The sequence below is a fragment of the Ptiloglossa arizonensis genome, chromosome 9 (genome assembly GCF_051014685.1).
Source record: "Ptiloglossa arizonensis isolate GNS036 chromosome 9, iyPtiAriz1_principal, whole genome shotgun sequence".
NCBI lineage: Eukaryota > Metazoa > Arthropoda > Insecta > Hymenoptera > Colletidae > Ptiloglossa > Ptiloglossa arizonensis.
Window position 1 is genome coordinate 18,848,824 of NC_135056.1, and position 22,240 is coordinate 18,871,063.

General features: G+C 51.1%; 1 protein-coding gene across 3 annotated transcripts in view; it reads left to right on the top strand.

Annotated features, from left to right (window-relative positions):
• Positions 1–22,240, top strand: part of LOC143151736 (irregular chiasm C-roughest protein) — a 185,800-nt gene that overhangs the window by 133,647 nt on the left and 29,913 nt on the right. For all 3 annotated transcript variants that reach the window (XM_076321155.1, XM_076321157.1, XM_076321158.1), the window contains exon 3: positions 17,390–17,622. In XM_076321155.1, the coding sequence (XP_076177270.1) occupies positions 17,390–17,622 (233 nt within the window). The remainder of the gene's footprint in view (positions 1–17,389; positions 17,623–22,240) is intronic.

The window sequence follows — 22,240 nt, forward strand, 5'->3', positions numbered from 1 at the left end:
TTGCACCGCTAGATCTATCGGTCGAAGTCGAATCGAATTTGACTCCTCGTTGTCTCCTCTCGAGATCGATCCGGTCCGGTTTTCCAGCCGTGCGATTCGATGATTTCCGAACGGACGAGAAATCATCGATGCCGCGCGCGCGTTTCGACGACTCGTTGAACCGCGAGTATTGCCTCGACGTAGGTTGGGATACGTTGGACGGTTGTCCACCGAGTTCGCGAAACGAGAAACGATGAAGAGCCGTTGCTCGGTTGTTCGCGCGTGTAGGTGGATCGCGATTTAAACGCGCGGAACGCGTTCGGCAGATGCGATACCTGTCTCGGTAGCCGCCGGGCGAACAGGAACGAGCGAGAGAGAGAGAGAGAGGGAGAGAAGAGGGGGCCCCCGCGTTGAAAACCGGTAGAGGGTCCGCGATTAATCGAGGCAGGCTGCCGCGGCTGAAACGGGCGGAGCCGGTCCTGCAGGTTGCACAGGTCCCCGTCTTCTCTCCTACCGATGTTGCCGTCGACGTGGATCGTTCGCTGCCGTTTTCTGCTCCCGCTCGGGGCTGCCGTGCCACCGACCGTGCTCCTACTCGCGACGCGCCCGATAATTGATATTCCAACACCGCTCGAGACGCTCGCGGAAAAATCCACGGAATTACCAGCCCGCCGGCTTATCTCCGTCGCAATTAATACGGCCGTTTACCAATTTACGAGTCGCGTCGTTCCAAACCCCGCCCCCCTGTCTCTTCTTCTTCGTTTCTGGTTCAGAGGCACAAATTTGATCATTGTTCGGAACGGGGACCACTCGAGGGACCCCCGTGTCGTTAATTAAACGTATTTATCGGGACGATCGATAACGAACCGAACGGATAAGGCGCGTTCGGAGCTCCCGGCATCCAAAAGAAACGAACGAGCCTCGATGCTTTATTGGAAGTTACTGTTTAGAGAGCGGTCGGCTTTAACGGTGCCGATCGGCTCGTCCCGGTACGCGAGCGGACGTTCGATAAATCGAGGATCGCGACTCCGAGCGGGGAGAGGAAAATTACGCTACCTACGATCACCGCGTTCGACGGGGTATCTTTGTTCCCTCCCGTCTCTCGCCGAACGATCATTTTTCTACCGTCGATCGCTCCGCGGAAACCCGAACGCGAATCCGGTCGTGCAGGTTTCGCATCCTGTTGATCGCTCGGTCCCGCGCCAGCGAAACCAGACGTACCGATACCCGGTTCTACCTCGCGAGGGTAGCGCTCGAGAGACCGCGAAATCGTCGACGAGGGGCCTCCGGTTGGATCGCCGGGGATAATTAACGCGCAAATAAGACGTCGAGAGTGGAGGATCGCTATTAATTTGATCGCGTCGAGGCCGGAGACGCACGCGGCTGTGTCTCTCGGTCGTCGAACGCGTCCAGGGTGCGCCGGCCATCGCGACGATCCTCTCTACCTCCCTCTCTCTCCCTCTCGGAGAATACCAGCGAGGCTTAGAGACATCCGGTGGAATCGAAGCGGCTCGACCGATCGACCTATCCTATCCCCGTTTGATTCCCTCCCGTTGGTGTCGCGACGCGCCGATTTCGCTCGCTCTCGATCTCTCTCCGTCATCGATCCGCAGTCAGAGCTCGACTCGGCGTTAACCGAGCCCGACGCGAGCCAAATGTTTCGGAACTAATTTAAAGTTGGCCGTGGCGTCGTTTTAAAGACCCCGACCGACGTCGTCCACCGGTTACGCGCGAATCCCGTCCGATTAAAATCGGAGACACGTACACGACACCGGCTGCTTCACCGGTGACTCCACCGAGGAGCTACCACTCCCCCGTACCCACGACCTTCACCCCCCGATACATCGATATCGCGACTCCGTCGACAGCTCGTTCAACTTCCACGAACCAAGTTTCCAGCTACCCCTCCTCTTTCTTCTCCTCGTCCTCCTCCTCCACCTCCTCCTCCTCTTCCTCCGACTCTGGTTCTCCCATCGGTTGTCGGTGTTCTGTTTACCAATCTGCACGGACCGCGCAAATTGAGAGTAACTCGAGCGCGAGGACGATTCGAACTTCATTGTTAGCGAACTTGTCGCGCGGAGGAGAGACGCGCGAGGCGGATCGGTGGATGCCCAGAAACGAGAGAACGGGGAGGGGATTAAGGTCCCCTCTTCCTCCGTGCATTTACCACCGGTTTCGTGGCGGGCGGTGTTTGCATCTTTAAGCGCGTCGCTGATTGCGATTGCTCGGTCTCGCGATCCGATCGAGAAGAGAGGAGAAGAGACGAGGAGAGACGAGGAGGAAGGCCCACCGTCGACTTTACCCCCGCACCCGACCACCCTCCATCCCGTATCGCCCGCCGCCGCCGGTGGAGAACAGGTTGTATCGACAATCTTCGACGCGGCGGCTCCCGTTCTTCGCGTCGAAGATTTGTTTACCGTGGCTGATTCGCGGCCGCGTTGAAACGCTCGGGAAATATTTGTTCCCCGAGTGCCGGAGAGCTCGATGACGATGCACCGCGAAAACGAACCCGCGCGAACGCTGCGATGCTTGGACCAATGTTCGCGGGACGTTGAACATCGAACGAGTTTCGAACCGCTTCGAATAACGCGAAATCGACTCTGCACCGAAGACGCTGTAAATTCGGCGAGCAACAATTACGAGAACACGGTTTTCCACAGGTGCTCGCGTTAAATCCATACGTGGTCCGATCCTGTAGCGCTACCAATTTTCTTCTCGTCGATTTCTCCGTCGATTAGAAGCCGCAAGAGTTCGATTCGCGAACGAAGATGCAAGATCGAACGCGATCGTTCCCGACAGCTCCTCGATAACCCGCTTTAACGTACCTTCGGAGATCATCTTCGCCGGTTGCTCGACACCCGTGTACTTTCGACGGATCCTCGTCAACCGGCTACCTAATTGGATCCACCTTAACGGACTTTCGAAGATCGTTCTCGTCACGTGCACGACAGTCGCCCACCTTTCGCACCCTTCGCGAGTTACGCTCAAATTGTATTTGCGTTGACAAACCGTTACCGTAAATTGGATGCAATTTTATACTCCTTGCTCGTCGCTCGCGCGAGAGTAATTTACCGCGCGACACGTGTCAATTATTATAATACATCGAACGAGATACGTTCCGTCCAATCGAGACGGATCGTTACCGAGAAACGTTCGATCCTCCGAGCCGAAACACGGGAATAGAATATTACCGTGAAACTCGAGTCTTCTTTCCCGCGGAATAACCGCTACGTTACCACGGCCACTTCCGAGGAATTTAAACTTCTTTGGTATTCGACGTGGGTACGCGCCACGAAACGGTGGGTAGACGTTTGTGGAGCGAATTAGCGAGCGAGTTGTTGGAGTAGTCCTACGCTCGCGGCGCGATCCAGCAGTCGGATTCTCGTTTTATTACACCGCGACCTTCGAAACACGAGATTCGTGGACAATACCGCACCCGGGTAGTTTGTTTCCGATCCGTGGGGCCATTTTTACCGTTGGTCGTCAGCCGATTACCTGGAAACGTGCACGACGAAACGAATAATCGATACGACGAAATACGCAACGAATTCGAAAGTTGAATAATTTCTACGTCGTCGACGAGTCGCAAACACTTTTTATTCGCGAATCTCGAGGGCGAAAAATCGTTGCCCTCGAAGGAGCGTCTCTTCGAGCACGAGCAACTCGGACCAACGTTCTCGCAAAATTTTGATGAAATTATATTACCCTCGGTGTAGAGGGAACGGTGGAAATATACGAGCAAATTCGAGCTCCGCGTCGTCCGACCTTCGATAAACTTTTTCCGGCATAAGTGTTCCGGAAGGGCTCGCGAGCGCGCTCTAAATCTATCAAGGAAAATCCTATTCGCGAAACGCGGCTCGCGACGATCTCGTTGTCGCGGAAAACAAAATTACATCGTCGTTCCGCACGGAAACTCGCAATTTACAGCACGTTCGACTCCCGATGGAACCAGCTCGTGCCACCGAAGCTCGACGATTCTTTCCTCGTCGTAACGGAACAGTTCCGGAATTAATTAGTCCCATCGGAATCGAAAGAAACCGAGCGGTAGAAAATTGGCCAAACCGGGTGGTGGTTCCCGTCCGCACCGGGACGCCGGCGTCGGTGGCACGATCGACGCCTCGGAACCGCGTCGGAACGAGCCGGTGCACCGTTCGACGCTTCACCGTGATGGTAATTCGCGTGCGTTTCGTTTATCGCGGCCGTTTCGCGAAATACGGGCACCGCCGATGTTGCAATAATTTTATGGAAATCGAGCGTAACGCCGTTTCGCCCCGTCATAGACGGTGCCTGCTGCGAAAAGGGAGCAGAAGGCCGCACCGTGCTCGAAGGGTTTAAACCTCGAGGGTTGTCGCCCGAGGAAAGGTTACGGGGTGTCTCGTCCGACTTTATCGGCGATTTCCACCGGCTTTGGAATTTTTAAAACACGTGTTCCGCGAAGGTTACGCGAGCTTTATTTTAATTTTAGTCGCCCGAGGGAGACATCGGTACAGTCTCTCCGAAGTCACCCGGAAACTCTCTCCGGCCAATTTGCAACGTTTCGCGATGAGAGACCGTTCTCGTTTCATTCGTTTTACATCTCGATGACGAGACAGTAGCCTCGGTGTCTCGATGTTTGGTTTTGTTTCTTCGAAAGCACGTCGAATTTCGTAGCATACTTTCGAAAGACCTCGCGACTTTTTCTATTCTACAGATACAATCAATTTCGTAAGTTTCTCTTCTTTCTCGACCGTAGATTTTCCTCAGACACGTACGAGGAACAAATTAACGTACCGAAATCTATCGTTAGTTCTAACGTTGAACGATTAACCAGTTTTCTTTGAAACTGGAGACTCTCATCGATCCAACGATACCTCGGTTCCATTCGCTCGATAGTTGAGCGATATCTCACCGAGGACCTTTCCATTGCGTCGTGCATTTGTTTGCATCCACCGACGCGTCTCGATTATGGTTATCCAAGCGACCCGTCTCGAATCCCCCCGCCCCTTTGCTCGTCGTTTCGGATAACGGGTCGTAAGGTCGTCCGACACTCCGTAGTGTACCGTGCGATGACGCGAATACACCGTGTCTCGGCTACAAATTAATGTAACGGAGTCACGTTGAGATCGAGATACTCTCGGAAGGAATAATCGTTGCCACGATAGAGAAGAGACAGGGACATAAACGGGGCACGAATCGAACGGGACATTGTTATTGCCTCGAAAACGGTGAATCCTCTCCGGGATGATTGTATTCGACCGGGTCGACCGCATCTAATTTCAACGATTAACTTACCCAAGGTACGACCTAAAATTTTTCCGCGATTCGCAAGGTAACGTTACCTTCCTAATTATCGCGTTCGATTCGTGAAAATCAGAATCGGCGGTCCCCTTCGATCGAATATACGAATAAAAGTTTCTCACCGGACGAAATCTTTAGAAATCCTCCGAAATCCTCCGAAACGTCGCGAGATTGGACACTGGTCGGAGTAGAGAAAAACTCCTCGATTCCGGAGGATAGAACCATCGTGAATTCGCGTCGGGACGTTCGTGAAATCGGCTCTCGGTTGGCGAACGGGCGCGAGCAACAGTCCGGTATTATGATATTACGTATCAACGTCGGTGGACGCGCGACGGCATACATTCGTGGCTGTGCGTCGGTCACGGAGAAATTGCCGAATCTGTTGGTCGGCGCGAGGCGTGCCGCGCAAAATAGCCTGCGGCTGCGAATCGATTAGATTGCCTGTTCCGCGTTGCCAAAGGAATTCTTTGCGGTGCGCGCGGCGGTTAATTGGCAAATAATCGAATAAACGACCGGTCTATCCTTCCCGAACGCTGGAACCGCGCAGACCTCGCCCGAAACGAAAGGCGAAAGAAGATCACCGATCGAGGAGTCACGGTCAGAGGACGAGTTACTTTTTTTCCTTTTTTTTTCTTTTTCGAAGGGAGGAAATCTTCCAAAGATCCTCCCGACGGAGGAAGTCACGCGGAATTCGAGATACACCGAGCGGAGGGGCTCGCGGTAGCTTCTGACGCGATTGGAAGCGACATCGGGGACGTCAGTTGCACGACATCCAGTGTCCTCTCCCCTCGGAGTAGACGAGCTCTCGGTCGAGGGGAACGTACGCAAGGGGAGTAACGAGTCACGGGTATTACGGAGACCGATTAGAACGTCCAAACCAGGAACGACGCGCGGTTTCTTGCAGGACTTTCTATCCAGTTTTCCGGAACACCCACACTGTGCGGGAGTTCCTCGCCGTGTCACGGAAAAGTGCCGGAGCTTCTCGATTCGAAAATCGCGAACTACGAACAAACTCTGCCACCGTTGGCCATCGGGGAGTTACTCGACTCGAAATAACCGGTTCGTTATCCGTGTCGCAAAGCGCGACAGTATACCTACCGAGTACTAAATACCGTGCGCGCAACGCGAAATGCCCAGCTTTCGGGGAATATCCAGCGCGATTGGTTTATTAATCCTCGGTGACGGCCACCGTACACGGACTCGTAAGTATGGATAACCGTTTCGAGCGGCAACACGCTAAGCTGAATTATTAAGATACGCGTTGTCTCGTTGGAATCCTGTGGCCAGGAGGAATGTAAACCGAGTTCGCGTGGTACCGGTATAATATATTTCGGCGAGTGTTCTTGCAACAACGCGGAATTGCAACGCGGCGGTATAGACGCTGGCGGTAATCGCCGCTAACAGGGAACATCCGTCGTGTGTCCTTACCGATTTTGATTCGCGCGGAACGAGGAATCTCGCTCGTCTGAAAAGACGACCAATGGAACGCGGCGCGGAGTTCCCGTAGTCGAACTTTAGCCGTGTCGTCGCCCTTAACGCCCGGACGAACCAACCGCTCGCCTCGGGCTCCGCGCTTACGGTTAGTTGCTCGCATATTTTACGAAAAATAAAGAACTCCGTCGTACCCGTCGAGAATTTTAATTGGAAACTATGCGTAAAGTGTTCTTATTAAAAAAAACTGTACGTTTTCGAGGTACGTCGTAGCGATCGACGGCCGAAAACTTTTCGATCGTATCGGGACAAAAACGAACTCGTTGTCTACGAGTAAGTTGGTCGCGCGATCGTTCCAAGCTAGGGATTGAGAATCGTACGGGTGGATCGAGCTTCGTCCCGGAAAAAAAAAGAAAACGTAGCGGAGAAGGAAGCTTCGAAACGGCGCATCGTTTTCGATTGTCGATTTTCGGGGTTCGACGGTCGAACGATGATCGGATCGACAGCCGGGTTACGAGGGGCCAGCAGCGGCCGTGTCGTCGTGTCGTCGGCCAACTACCGCCGCGCTCACGAACCTCGTTGCGTTCCAAGTACACAGCTATGCAGCCCGTGCTTTCCTGAAATTTACAGACGCGATTAATGTCACGGCTGGCTCGTCCGGCGGTCGCTCGCCCGCCTACCGGCCGTTTGTAGGCCTAACCGTTACTAATTTCGGTGGCGAGTTATAGCTACCGTTACCCCGACGCGCCTCTACAGGCTGTTTCATCGGTATCGCGAGTTTTTACCCGATCGCCGCGCGTTTCGGTGTCTCGTTGATACGGAAAGGAGAACCGCTGGTGCTTTAAATCGTGCAATTGCCAGTGCATTCGTTTGCACATCTTTGGGCAAATTTTTCGAGCATCGAGTATCGAAAGTTGTAGAAAGATACCCCAAGTATCTCTCGACCGTGTAACGATCGTGCGTTTCTTTGAACGTACGTTTACGCGTCTTTCGAAAGATCTTTCGAGCGTCTGAACATCGGAAGCTGTCCAAAGGTGCGCAAAACATCCGTTACGCGTCGAGTCGGAGTTACAACTACCGTTGACCCACTGCTGCTTCCACGAGCTGCTTCGTCAGCTCCGTCGCGAGTTTTTAGTCGAACGATGATCGTGCATTTCTTCGGTCGCCTACGATGTTTCGAGCGACGCAAAAAGGATACCGGAGCTTCGAATTGGGAAATTATCGGTGCGTTTGTTCGAGTGTCTGTCGGCACTCGAGTACCGATCGTCGAAAGCTGTCGAAACATTGGAAGTAGATACGGATTGCCTATCGTCGGACGCACGCGTTTCACCCACGTGGAATTATAGCGTACGGTCCGACGCATGCTCGAGTTAAATTCTTCTCGATCGTTCGGTCGAACATCTCGCCGTTGTACTCGCGAATCTCTGTTGCAACGATTACCTTTTTCCCTGTGGCGCAACAGACACCGCTGGATCGAACGAAAATTACAAAATCGTTTTCCGCATCGACGTTCAGATGCTTCGTAATTTTCCACGATCGTGTCCGTCGAAGTTTTCGAAAGAATGCAAAGAGAAGTCACCGGTAACGAGGCTGGTGAAACATCCTGTACACCTGACTCTCGCCCACCGCGATCTATTAACATGCAACCGCCTTGCGGATCTTTCGCGATGTATTATCAACGGCTCGCCAATTTGTTCTTGCTATAAACGCTAGCCACGATGCACCGAGCGTCGCACATTGTAATTATTGGTGGCTGTGCCTTCGTTGAGCTCGATGGGGAGCCGATAACGTCGCCGATGAAACAGTTAGAGCGGCCAGCTTTTAATCGGCTAAATCGAGACGCGATCCGTTACCGAGGAAATTAATCGAAATTAATCCTCCGTCCGGGATATCGAAAATAATACCGTGACCGATTTTCTTCCTTTTCTTCGGCGATAAACGCCTCTCGATGGACGAGAGAGCGCTCGGTGTCGAGTATCCACGGTCAAATTTCTCTGTACGAGTTTTACGGCAATTTCCACGTACCGCGAACGACTAAATTTTCATTCCCAGCCACCGTGTTTCCAAGTCCGACGATTCGTTTTCGAAACGCATTACCGCCAATCGTTTCGAAGAACGCGCGAACGAACCGCGAATCTATTCCGGCTATCGTCGCCGATGGTCGATATTGCACCGAATCGATCCTATTTCGGAGAGTCTCCGCAAAATCCGCTTCCCCGGGTAAGGAGAGAAATTCACCGATCGCGGAGTGTAATCACGTAGCGCGCGAGAGTTGCTTAGCTCCGAGTAAACTGACCCATAAATTACAGTCCCGGTGGTCGGTGCACGCTCTTCTCGGTAAAAGTTGACATTTTCCAGGCGTAGGTAACCGAGTCCCCCAAGAAACGTAACAAACCGGAAACGTGCCGGTGACGACCCCGAAACTGGCGCCCCGGAACGTATAACCGGGCGCGTGTACCTCGACGCGAACCTTAACGGTCGGTTTGAAGGCAAAACAGGGTCATCGATTGCTCGTCGCTAAGAAATTACCGCGTTGCACCCAATTGCGAAATTTACTGCACAAACCTGGCCTTCCCTTATAGCTAAGGTCAACTCTGCATTATCGAGATCCGTTTGATTTACCGTAGCAATAAAGGCTACGCGTAGCCTGGCGCTGCTCCCGTTGCCATAGACGTTGTTTGCTCAGTTGCGGCACCGAACGGTCTACGATTCTGCCAGGTCGGCCAGAACCACGCTCCTGATTAAAGGATTAGTGGGTTTGCGCCAAGAGATTCCCCGATTGCGCCCCGTGATATCGGTAATTCGCCGATACCTACCGTGGAAAACGACCCGAGGACGACGGTTCGCGAAACTTCGCGTGACCCCGATTCGATTCGCGAGAGAGCCACCGCATAAGAGAGAGAGAGATAAAGAGGTGAAGAGAAAAAAAAGAAAAAAAAACTAACGATTATTAACCTCGCGGTTTGTAAACCGTTGCCGTCGGTTAACGGATCGTTTCCGTGGATCTGCTACGCGACGTCGGCTCGATTCTCGTAACGCGATATCGCGCTAAACGCGAGTGTATTAGCATTTCATAAACGCTAATTGTCGATCGCGCGGCCAGAGTGGGGAAGACTGCCACACGAGCAAACACGCGACGTTACCGTTACGTTTGAAAACGATCCATAGGAATTTCGATCGTTACGTTTATCTCTCTCTTTCTCTTTCATTGATCCAAGTTTTCGACCGATTACTTCCTCGACGATTATCGAGCGAGAGAATTAACGGGACGATGATGTTTTCTCGATGGTGCGCAAAGTGCATCCTTGAAATTCGACTACTAGTTCTCAAGAGAAATACGGGTCAGTTTTCGTTCGAGCGTGCACTCGATCGTTAAACATTTCCGAGAAACTTTCTCCTCGAGGTGATGTTGACTTTTTTTTCAATTCTACAAAGTCGTAGCCATTATCGTAGTCGATTCTGTCCCATATTTGCCGCTACCTTATCCTAAATCAACGCGTACCGACGAAACGCTGCAACATCGACGATTTTTTTCAAAGGTAAACGAATTAAGAGTACCGTTATTGCGTCGGCTATCCCGGAGAGCTACGAACTGAGAACCTCTGTCCACTGTACGTATTCAAATTTATTCGGTTGTAGATACATCGTAAAATTTTCACGGCCTGTAGGTCTATTGGTTCAAAAGTTATAACGAAATTGCCAAAGGCATACAAAGTATCGTATTCGCGGCGAAAAAGGCCCGGGCTGTATAACGTTAACACTTTGATGTCCACTGTCACGTGTACGTGACTTGATCAACCGTCGGTATTCGGCCGTTATCGCGTATACGTGATCATTTTTCCGAGCGCTGCATCGGTATTCGTTCGACTCGTTACGTTTACTTAGCTTCGAATCTTACGTCCCACGTTCGTTACGGTGTTCGCGTTTATAGTTCCTTGTAACAACATCCCTGGTATCCACGTGTGCTTTGCATCGTTTCTCAAACATCCGTCGGCCCAGAAAGCTCGTCTCGCGTCGTTCGTCTCGAATTGTTCCGTCCTGGATCTTCGAGAACGCTTATCGGTACGACTCGGAATACTTGGCACGAATCGGTAAAAAATTTCGATTCCTCGAAATTTATAATTGTAAAATATTTCTCGAGGAAAGTTTCCGAATAGGGGTCAAAGTAACGAGAGAGTCCACTCTTTTGGTTATTTACACCGGTACGGTCGAACGACCCACTGTCGATAAAATCGACCGAATTAAACAATTTCGGATCGGAAAGCAGTTTAAAGGCTACGATCGCATTAAAACTCTCGCGAAAGTTGCCCAGGGCGGTTCGCGCGCGAGTATCGAGCGTTGTTCGTCGTTTCGTTCTGCATTATCGTTCCTCGCCGTTTCGCGAGCTTTCCTTCGAACGAAACCCAACGGGACGATACCACGCGCGAAGAGAATCGGGAAATACGGGTCCCGAGGGGAAGAAAGAAAATATTTTTCGGGTCCGTATCGAACGATCCTCGCGACGCGACATCGCGGTTCGGCCGAACGTAGCGAGAATTCGAAACGATAATGCCGTATAATTCCCGATGTACGCGAATGTAACGGGAAATTGCGATCCAATTAACCGAAATAATAATACCGGTAATAGCCAAGCTGATTGACACACCGCCACGGTAAATCTGGATTATTAGTATTCCCCCGTATAAAACGGTACGCGCGAATGGTTAACCTATATTCGCGGTCGCCGGAGAAATACGTCCACGCTACGCACACCCGGCCATTTTCGTCGTTTATTCAAATTTTTCGTTTTCCGATTATTGTCCCGGTCCGACCTCTCCTCTCCCCGTTCGACACTGTCCCCTCAACCTCCCCTCTACCCCCATCGAAATTCTGACCGGAAAAGTGGCTCGATTTTGAATTCGAAATTTCCCGGATATTGCGCGCCGTTCCGCGTACACGGAGTTTCGTTCCCCGCCCGGACGAAGGACCGGCTGACCTTTCTCCCGAAACGGAAATTTCATTGGAAAACGAAGCAACATTTTCGCCCAAAGATTCTTACGACGCAAAGTGGAAAAATCGACGCTCGAAAATTTACATCCCTGTCCGACATCGTCGCGGAATCGTCGGTTCTCGATCGATCGAGCTATCGGGTAATAGTTACCAGTATAGATTTCATTTTGCCGCGACTCAAGGAAGCTAATTTTCTCGATTTCCCGGAAATCTCGAACCTCGAATGGCTCGTACATGCGATCGAATTACGCGAACGTTCGGTATCAACGGTTCCATTTAAAACCAGTAGCGGTCTCGAGATCCATCGAACGACCGATCGACTTCACCGGTTTATCGTTCTCAATTAAAAGTGTTGCTCGTTCGATCGATCGTCCCTTCGATTTTTTCGATCGTTTCAACCGACTAGGTCCCGTGCTCCTCGAAAGCGCGCACCGAGTAACCGGTCGAAGGCTTCGAGTTTCGAACTTGGACGAGCTCGAACAATTCGACAACTGGATTCGGGCGATAACTGGTTTACAAAGGTCGCGAGTTCGGACACGAGATCGAAGAGTTACGAGCGCAAGGCGTGGTGAGCAACGCGGAGAGACTCCGAAAACGCGGCGAAGAATTCGAGAGTACCAACGAGTCGAAGAGATCGATACACACCGAATTGTAAACACAAACGCGTTACCGAGAACTCTCGTTTCTCCTTCGAAGGAAATCTCGCGAGCTGGAGACGAACACGCGAACGAACGTCGTTTCGTTGAATTTACGTTTCTCTAATTTTTTCGGGCTCGAGTCGTTACTTGTCCTCGTAACCTTTCACGGTTCTTTCCCAACGCACGGTACCGCGTCGTTTCTCCGCGCGTTGTACCTCGCGTATCGTTTTCGCAGAGTCTCGAAACGATACTCCCCGAAACCGACGAGAGACACAATTTTAGAAAAATGACACGGAGAAAACCTCGTCGAGCATCGACCTTTCGATATCGCGTTGCGCAGACGGCGCGTAATTTAGTTCCGTCGTTGCGCTCGAACGTTTCCATTAGGGCGAACTGTTAAGTGCAAAATTGCGCCGAGGGTAAGACGAGCGAGCGATCGAGAGCGCGTAGGTTAATCGAAAACACGTAACATCAGCCGCCTGCGCGTTTCGCCCGTAGAACCGGCGGCGATCTATGCCTTTCGGTCCGACGATGCGCAATTAATCATAGTTGTCTGTAGCGAAGTGTTCGTTACCTGTTCCGTGTAATTAAAATTAATTATGGCCGTTTGTAATATCACCGACTGCGTCCCGGACCGACTAATTGTTCGTGATGCATTGTTTCGCTGCATCCAGTTAGTCGTTAAAGCTCTTCCAATGGCCTCGCAGTAAAGGATTCCGCGTCTCTGTGCGTCCCTTTCGGTCGGTCGGTCGCTCGCTCGGTCTCCCCGAGCGTCTCGGCTCGGCTCGGCGTGCGTTCGCTCTTTGTCCAAACACTTGGTCGGAAATTTCTCGAATTGTATCTCGGAGAACGGGATCTCTCCTGTGTAAAGTTGGTCGCGCGTCACGGCTCCGCGCGCTGCCGCGTAAACGTCAAAGTTATACCGCGAGCGCGTAGTTTCGGGACTGCTGGGAAACGCGCGCGCGAAACCTTGTTTACGATACCAACCGGCCGGCCCGGTAACGACGATTTACGCACCCTATCCGTCCTATTTTTCCGCTCGTCCCTTTTCTCCCTTCCCGCGATATATTCGCGGAGCGTTCTCCCCGTCTCCCGGTGGCTCGACGCGAAAAAAGGGTCGAGGAACGCGAGAACGGGAGCGCAGGCGCGAACGAGACCGCGACGAATCGTACAACGGTTCCCGAGATCTCGAATCTCGGGTCGCCCCTTTTCGTTCGTGGCCCAATTTTTCACCGAGTCCTGCCCGTCTCGCGGAACTTTGTTACTCTTAGATCGACGAGAACGTCCGTTCGCGTTGCGTCCACGTGTTCCGGACCCTTGTACGGGAGAATCGAGAACGCTTTCGAGGTGACGAGTTCGAGTGCTCCCCGGTCCTCGTTCGCGGCCCAATTTTCCCTCCGACGTCCTGCGCGTCTCGAGAGCGACACGGTGAAGTTTATTGCTCTTACATCGACGAGAACGCCTCCTGGTCGCGTGCGTTCCGGAGCCTTGTGCGCGAAAAAGAAATCTAGAACGCTTCCGTGATCTCGAGTTCGAGTGCTCGTTCCATCCTCGAGCGGGCCAATTTCTTCGCGACCTTCGCGCATCCGTCGGACGTTGAACGGGTCGGAGCTGCGCATCGGGAATAACTCTGCCGTATCTGCGATACGAAACGGCGACGTTCTCCTTCGGCGGCGGGCAGTTTTGTTTACGAGAAAGTTCGCTCGTTCGCGCAAGTTCGCTCGAGTAGCTCCGTGTCCATTGGTCTTGCCGCGGCGTCGTTCGCGACGAATGCGAGCGAGCGTGTACGGCACAGAAGTAATTACCGAAGCGGCGTGGAAACGCGCGTCGCGGTGGCGCGCCGGCAGGAGGAGACGCGGAAGAGGAGGAAAAGGAGGAGGAGGAGGAGGAGGAGGAGGAGGCGAGATCGGAGTAGGGTGGAGACGCGGACGCGAAGCTTCCTGGCCGGCGGAGTTCGCGAAAGTTGTCTGAATGGGCTCCGGGAGAGGAGTGCTAATTATTGTTCCCCCATAATGCGAGGAAATCCCTTCGAGTTTAACGCGGCCTGCTCGCGGGTGTGAATTATTTTTGAAAGGGGCGGGCCAGAGGAGGGCCGCGAATAAAAGGGAATTCCACGGAAGAGAATGCCCCGAACTTTGTTCGGTAACATCGCGGTGTCGTTGAAGCGGTGTTCCGCGCCGCGAGTTCGCGGCTACGGTTCCTTGGATACGGTTGAGCAAGAGCGTCCTCGTCGTCGTCGTCGTCGTCGTCGTCGTCGTCGAGACGTCTGGAATGGAAACTAGGAAAACGGACGGGAACAAACGAACGAGAAATCGCGTTTCGGTTTCAGTCGTCGCGCCGGCTGGTTCGCGCGTTCGCGCCTCCACCGTCGGTGCGACGATACGCTTCGTCCTCGATTTTCCACGATATTGCGCGCGAAACGGGGAAACCACGCTCGGGGAAATCCGTTTTGTCTCCGTGACACGTTAATACGCGTATCCGCCGGTTGGTTCTCGGCTCGTCGCGCGCGAAAACCTCGAGACGCGACGTTTATTGCCTCCTCGGAGATCGTCGCCGCTGGGACCGCGCGAACGTTGACAGCGTTCTCGCGTGTCGCGACGAGACGCGGTTTGCGAACCGTGCACTTTTTCGACGGACACTCGGTGCAAAGGTCGTCGATGGAAACTTACCGTCGAGTTTCGCGTCGCAGCACCCACCGATACGGAAACTTTCCCCGGTAACCCCACCTCGATAAACGTTCACGAGCTACGAAAGTATCTACCCGCTGGTATCCACCAGGAGGTTCGATTCGGAGCAACCGGCACTCGTCGCGTTCGAATCGTCGAGAACGTGCACGGAGAACGCTCCGACAGCTGCGAGAACGTTTACCCTCGAGTCGCCGTTGCTGTTAAAGTTTAACGCGATTCCATCGGGGACAAGGTCCTTCGCGGGACCGTACAAAAAATACAGAGCAACGCCAGGGGGATCGTTTACAAGGAAACGTTTCTTCGACGGAACATTGTCAACGTTCTCTTCCGTTTTCTCAAATTTATCGCGTCACCTTCCCTCCGGAAAAATGTCCACGTCTCGGAAGAATATCCATCGTTGAGCCGCCGCCGCCGATCGTATTCGACTTTGGCGATAACCGGACGTCGGTGCTCTTGTCGCGAGAATTTCAACTTCTGAATCTTTCAGAGATCTTCGATCCCTCCCCCGCAAAAAGCGAGTCGACAACGAGTCACGTTCGACGAGACGCTTACCGTAAACGCGGCTAGACTCCGAGTTAAAGATAGAGCACGGGCGAACAGAGGCGTATTGAGCGTCGAATAAAAATTTCTACCGGTCGTTGATGGTCGGGGCGTCGGGACGACACGGTCCGGCGATAAACGCGAGCAACGGGTGTCTGTTCGCGCGTGGATTCCACAGACTGCGGTGTTTGGGCGCGCTCTATCTTTAACCGGAGCATACCTCGAGCGCGAGGGCAACGATTCGCGAGCGACGTTCAACGTACCCGTTGTCGCGGCTCGACCCTCCTAGGAACAGGTCGCGAACAAAGCCCGAGAGGGCAACGAGAGGGAAAGTTCCATTTTTCCATTTGCAGCCCGTTTCTTTCGACACCTCCGTCCCCGTTCTCCGGGACGAACCGGTGGTTCGGTGTCGTTCGTTTCGGTCTCGTTCGTTGGACCGAGGGTAACAATGGCTCGATCGCTCGCGCACGCGCCGCGAGAGAGACGGCTCGTGAAAGTTGGACGAACGGAACGAAAGAAACGAACGAGCGCGAGGGAATCGGGTGGATAGATCAAGGTAGGAGGATTCGGTCGGGGGGAGACAGAATGATAGATGCCCGGATAGATGGATGGATGGATCGAGGCGCGAGGGAGAAAGACCACCGGTAGAGGGTGGAGAGAGCTAGTTGTCGGTGCAAATAAATCACGCGGCCCGGAGGAATTTACTTGAACGCGCGATTGCTCGTTGCTGGTAGCGATGATCGCCGTCCGCCGCCGATACTTGGCCACCGTGGAAGGTTCGTACGGTCGCTCGAGGTGTATCCTCGTGATTTTGACGAGCGAGAACCAATGGTAGGGGACGATAGAGGGGGGGAGGGCTCCAACGTCGGGGCAAAGGTCGATGGAACGGGATGAAAAATACGAGTTCGCTGACGCGCTCGGCAACGGGCCGTTCTAATTCGCGTCGATTCGCGCTGCACGGCCCCGCCGCGTTGTTCCTGACAGCTTACACGTATACGCGGAGATTTCAAAATAAAACCGTCAGTCGGAGGAATTCCCCGCGCACGACCCCGACGCGATACGATCGAGCAGACGCTCGTAAACCGTTAGTTTCAATCAACGGGGGTAAATGGTTTTCTATCCGAGCCCTCTCGCCTCTACCCCGATCCCCGGATACACCGGCCCGCGTATCCAGTGAAAAACCTACGCTCGGCGCGACTCGGCTCGCTCGTGAATCGCCCGCTCCGGAACCTCGGAGGTCTCGATCGTATCGAGGGGGCGAGGCGTCCTCGACCAGCGGATCGAATTATTTCGTTAACGTCTCTCGGTGCAGCGCCGAGCGAGCGAAAATTTCGAGTAACCGAACAACCTTTCGTCGTTTCTTTGTTCGAGGAAACGACCGCCATCTTCGGGGAAAAAATTAACGACGTCGTTGAACGCCGCGCGAGAGTTCTCAAAGTTCGACGACGTTTGCGCCGCGAGACGATACGAGAAACTCGGAACGGAATTGGAACGTTCGCGTCTACTTGTACAAGAACTCGTGGTTCTCGTTTACCTCGATCGGACCGAGACACAACGGCGACGAAAGTGAGCGGATAAATTACCCGTCGAAAAATCTTCGACGAGCGCCGTACCCCGCAAATTATTCCCGCGAAACAATCTGCGTACACCGTGTCCGCGCGAACGATAATATTCGACGATGTTGGTAACCCGGAAGAAATCGCTCGTCGAAAGTTTCCCGACGGGTAATTTATCCGCTTACTTTCGTCGCCATTGTGCTTCGATCCTATCGAGTTAAACGAGAAACGCGTGAACGGGCGGGTGGATCGATCCGAGTGAAAAAACACCGGTTTATTTTTCTCGTTCCAGGTGACTTCTCGTTACACATATACCCGGTGGAGCTGGAAGACGACGGCACGTACCAATGCCAGGCCTCGCCCACGAACGACGGCCAACCGGCGCTCCGATCGAGATTCGCCAAGCTGAGCGTCCTCGTCCCGCCTCACAAACCGAAGATCCTTCAAGGCGATTTCCTTATCACCACCGAGGACCGGGAATTGGTGATCGAGTGCGTCAGCGTCGCTGGCAAACCGCCCGCGGAGGTAAGGCTCTCTATTCGTCTTACGTTTTTGAATATCGGAGTGGATTCTCGAGTTCAGCGCGGGTCCGAGATATTTTCGCTTGTTTCGCTCTGGCCCGGTCCGCATCGATTCGGTCATGCCTTATCTACCTCGACCGCGACTCGCCGGAAATCTGGTTTCGCGGACGTGCCGCGTAATGAAAAGAAGCCGGACGCGGAAATACGCGATCGTATCGCGACCGAGGAACCTGCATACGCGAAACCATCGGTGCGTTTGGAAATTGTCGCGCATCCCTGACTACGAACTGTCTTGACCCAGAACCAACTGGAACGAAGGTACATCGAAACCGAACGAACCTACAAATTCCAAGGACGGAAGCGAAACACGGAACATTGTTCGAGGATTCGCGAACGGATGAAAGGAATAGCTCTTCCCGTGCAATAAAAAAGAATTTTTCCAAGCCCCAATCGAAACACGTTTACCGTATCGTATCGAGATAGATACGAAAAGAGATATTCCGTTCTAAGGGGTCGACCGATATTGAAACTGCAACGAAACGACAAACCTACGAGCGAGTACGATGTTTTATTTCGAAACCGAAAAACATCCAGCTCGTGCTTAACGATCGATTACGAAAAATTCTTTGATTTTGCAAATTACGCGACTCGAATGGAACGATAAGAAATATCTTTCGCGTGCGTAGACTATTCCGTCCGATACGATTTTTGCCTTTAAATAACCAGTGGGCGATCCTTTTAAAGGTACAAGCCCCGAACAAAAATCCGAAAGCCGAATTACCGTATTACTCCAGTTTTCGCGAAACACGAGTTTTTGTGAAAGCCTAGGATTTTCGATAAAAATAAGGTACAACGCGAAAAGCAAAAACATTAGAGAGTTTCTGTTCTAATCAACAGAAATTTCGTTAATAGAATACTTTAAATTCGCAGCCAATCAGCTCGGTATCGCCCGCGACGAATTATCGTTCGTCGCGAGTAATACCGATTACCAGGTCTCACCGCGTGGAGGTTGCTGCATGCGGAGACCCGGAGAGACATAGATGGAATCAAAGTTCCATCGATCTCCCTCGATACGCGGTACAAACGAAATTACTAAACCATGGAAATGGAAGGAATCAATGTTCCTTCGATCTCCTCGTTCAGTTCTGCCGAGCAATTACATCGTCGTACAAAACGAGGCAAAATTAGGAAGGACGCGACGCGAACCGTGGAGTTGGTCTTACTAGGTCGATCCCGTTTCCCCTCGGTGGGCTCGATTAAAGAGGAAATGCGCGACACCTCCAGTCCTCTAGAGGAGGAGTGCCCCGTTTCTCCCAACTCCGCAGTCAGGAGCACACGCAGAGCGTGGACCTGACTCGCGAAGGATTACAAAGAGAGGGTCTTATCCTGGAGGCTTCCGCAGGGACCGGCATGGATACCTGCCCCTGTGTTCGCTACATGTTCACTCTTGAAGCGGACGCACCAGGAGCGACGGCGATCGACCGTTCGGACCACCTACACGGCCGGTCACTTGCTTACGCAACAAGCAGAGGTGACCGGACCGAGAAACGAGGAAGCGAGCAAAAATAAGCTACAGATTGGATAATTGCTCGACAGATCACAGACAGCTGTACACGATGGCCTTAAAACTAACTTGGTCTAAACTTAAAACTAAACCGAAGATGCAGCGACGAAGCAGCATCGTTCTTTCTTCGTTTTCCGATATACCTAGCTAAGCTAGCCAAATTAAATTTATAATACGCATCAAACGAGACAAGACAAAATTAACACAGTATATGTGGGTTAATGAATGAATACAGACATGCAGTAAGAAAGAAAATAAACGAAACATCGATAAAAGAATAAACATGCAAAAACAAGTAGAAATTAAAATCGGAGAATGAATACAGATACATCGGAACAAATAAAATTAATTTAACAAAGAAAAACTGAAAAAAAAAGATTAGAGAGTGATCGCCAGTACTGACCACCGTCCATCAGCGGTCAGTTTCAGTTACCAAAGGGTCAACCAGTGTCCATGGTAGTCCGCGGAGGGTCCAGGTACCTAAAATGGGGAGATCCGTCCACCACGGAGGCTCCCTGTGGAATGAAATTTTCAGTAATCGGGGGCTCCACATGTATCCACCACAAGGTCACTTACCGTTACTTCGATTGTCTTTGTTCGATCTAACCAAACGTTTCAAGATATTAATGGCTTATAAGCCATTATTTATGGTAGGATATTGTTAATAATTGTTTAAACTATGGTCCTACGACAATTGCTAATAATTATGATAAACAAATATCAAGATATTGCGAAATCTGCGAAAGAGAACGGTTTCGGTGCATGTTTGTTCGTCTGCGCGATTGTTATTAATATTTACGCATTTCCCGAACATTAATGTTAAAATATGCATTTTATTTATGCATTACAAATGATTGATTTGCCTATAGAAATTAATTTTGATCGGAATACGAATTAAAAACACGTTCTTAAAGTTTTAAAGCGTGAAGACTAATAATTATTCATTATGTACATTAATTTAACTTTTATTTAATTCTTATAATTTGCATAATACTAATATACTTGCATAATATCTATCCAGAAAAGCGATTAATTAAATTTCGACACTTTTAACTAAAGAATACAATTTCTACGCGTATTGTATAAATTATAAGAATTAAACGAATGTTAAATTAATGTATCTAATAAACAATTGTTACTTTCCATGCTTTAAAACTTTACGAAACACGTTTTACCTTGAATCTCGATCAAAATCAAATTCTATAAGTTACTTGATCATTTTCAATCCACAAATAAGATGCACATTGTTCGATTAATATTGGGAAAATGGTAAATGTTAATAACAATCGCATAGACGAACAAACATTCACCAAAACCGTTCCTCTTTGCAGATTTCGCAATATCTTGATGTTTATTTATCGTAATTATTAACAAACGTCGTAGGGCTATAGTTTAAACAATTATTAACAATGTCCTGGTATAAATAATGGCTTAAAAGCCATTTATATCTTGAAACGTTTGGTTAGATGGAACAAAGACAATCGAAGTAACGGTAAGTGACCTTGTGGTGGATACATATGGGGCCCCCAGTTACTGAAAATTTCATTCCACAGGGAGCCTCCGAGGTGGACGGATCTCCCCACTTTAGGTACCTGTACCCTCCGCGGACTACCATGGACACTGGTTGACCCTTTGGTAACCGGCACTGACCGCTGATGGGCAGTGGTCAGTACTGGCGACCACTCTCCAATTTTTTTTTTTCATTTTTTCTTTGTTTAATTAATTTTATTTGTTCCGATGTATCTGTATTCATTCTCCGATTTTAATATCTACTTGTTTTTCCATGTTTATTCTTTTGTCGATATTCATTCATTAACCCACATATACTGTGTTAATTTTGTCTTGTCTCGTTTGATGCGTATTATAAATTTAATTTGGCTAGCTTAGCTAGGTATATCGGAAAACGAAGAAAGAACGATGCTGCTTCGTCGCTGCATCATCGGTTTAGTTGTAAGTTCAGACCAAGTTAGTTTTAAGGCCATCGTGTACGACTGTCTGTGATCTGCCGAGCAATTATTCAATCTTTAGCTTATTTTTGCTCGCTTCCTCGTTCCTCGGTCCGGTCACCTCTGCTTGTTGCGTAAGCAAGTGACCGGCCGTGTAAGTAGTCCGAACGGTCGATCGCCGTCTCTTCCGGTGCGTCCGCTTCCAGAGAGGACACGTTGCGAACGCAGGAGCAGGCATTTTTGCCGGTCCCTGTGGAAGCCTCCGGAATAAGACCCTCTCCTGGTGAATCTCTCGTGAGTCAGGTCCACGCTTAGCGGCTGGCACCGGAGTTGGGAGAAACGGGGCACTCCTTTACGGAGTGGATGGCGTCGCTCGTTTTCTCTGGAATCGGACCCACCGAGGGGAAACGGGATCGAGCTAGTAGGACCAACTCCACGGTTCGCGTCGCGTCTTTCCCAATTTTGCCTCGTTTTGTACGACGATGTAATTGCTCGGCAGAACTGAACGAGGAGATCGAAGGAACATTGATTCCTTCCATCTCCATGGTTCAGTAATTTCGTTTGTACCGCGTATCGAGGGAGATCGATGGAACTTTGATTCCATCTATCTCTCTCCGGGTCTCCGCTCGCAGCAACCTCCACGCGGTGAGACCTGGTAATCGGTATTACTCGCGACGAACGATAATTCGTCGCGGGTGATACCGAGCTGATTGGCTGCGAATTTAAAGTATTCTATTAACGAAATTTCTGTTGATTAGAACAGATACTTTCTAATGTTTTTGCTTTTAGCGTTGTACCTTATTTTTATCGAAAATCCTAGGCTTTCACAATGATTCGTGTTTTGCGAAAACTGGAGTGATACGGTAATTCGGCTTTCGGATTCTTGTTTCGGAAGTGTAGCTCCGCAGAAATCATCCACTGGTTATTGAAAGGCAGAAAAAAGAGTTTCAATTTGTCGAATACAGGCTGTCACGGATTAAACGATTCGTTGCAGAATCCCCTCTCGTTGTATCGCGCGTTGCTACGTACGTTCCGGAAACAGTCGAAATGTGTCCAAAAACGTAGTAATTGGTTAATTAGTAAACAAGGTCGCGGAATCGTTTCTCCGTCAA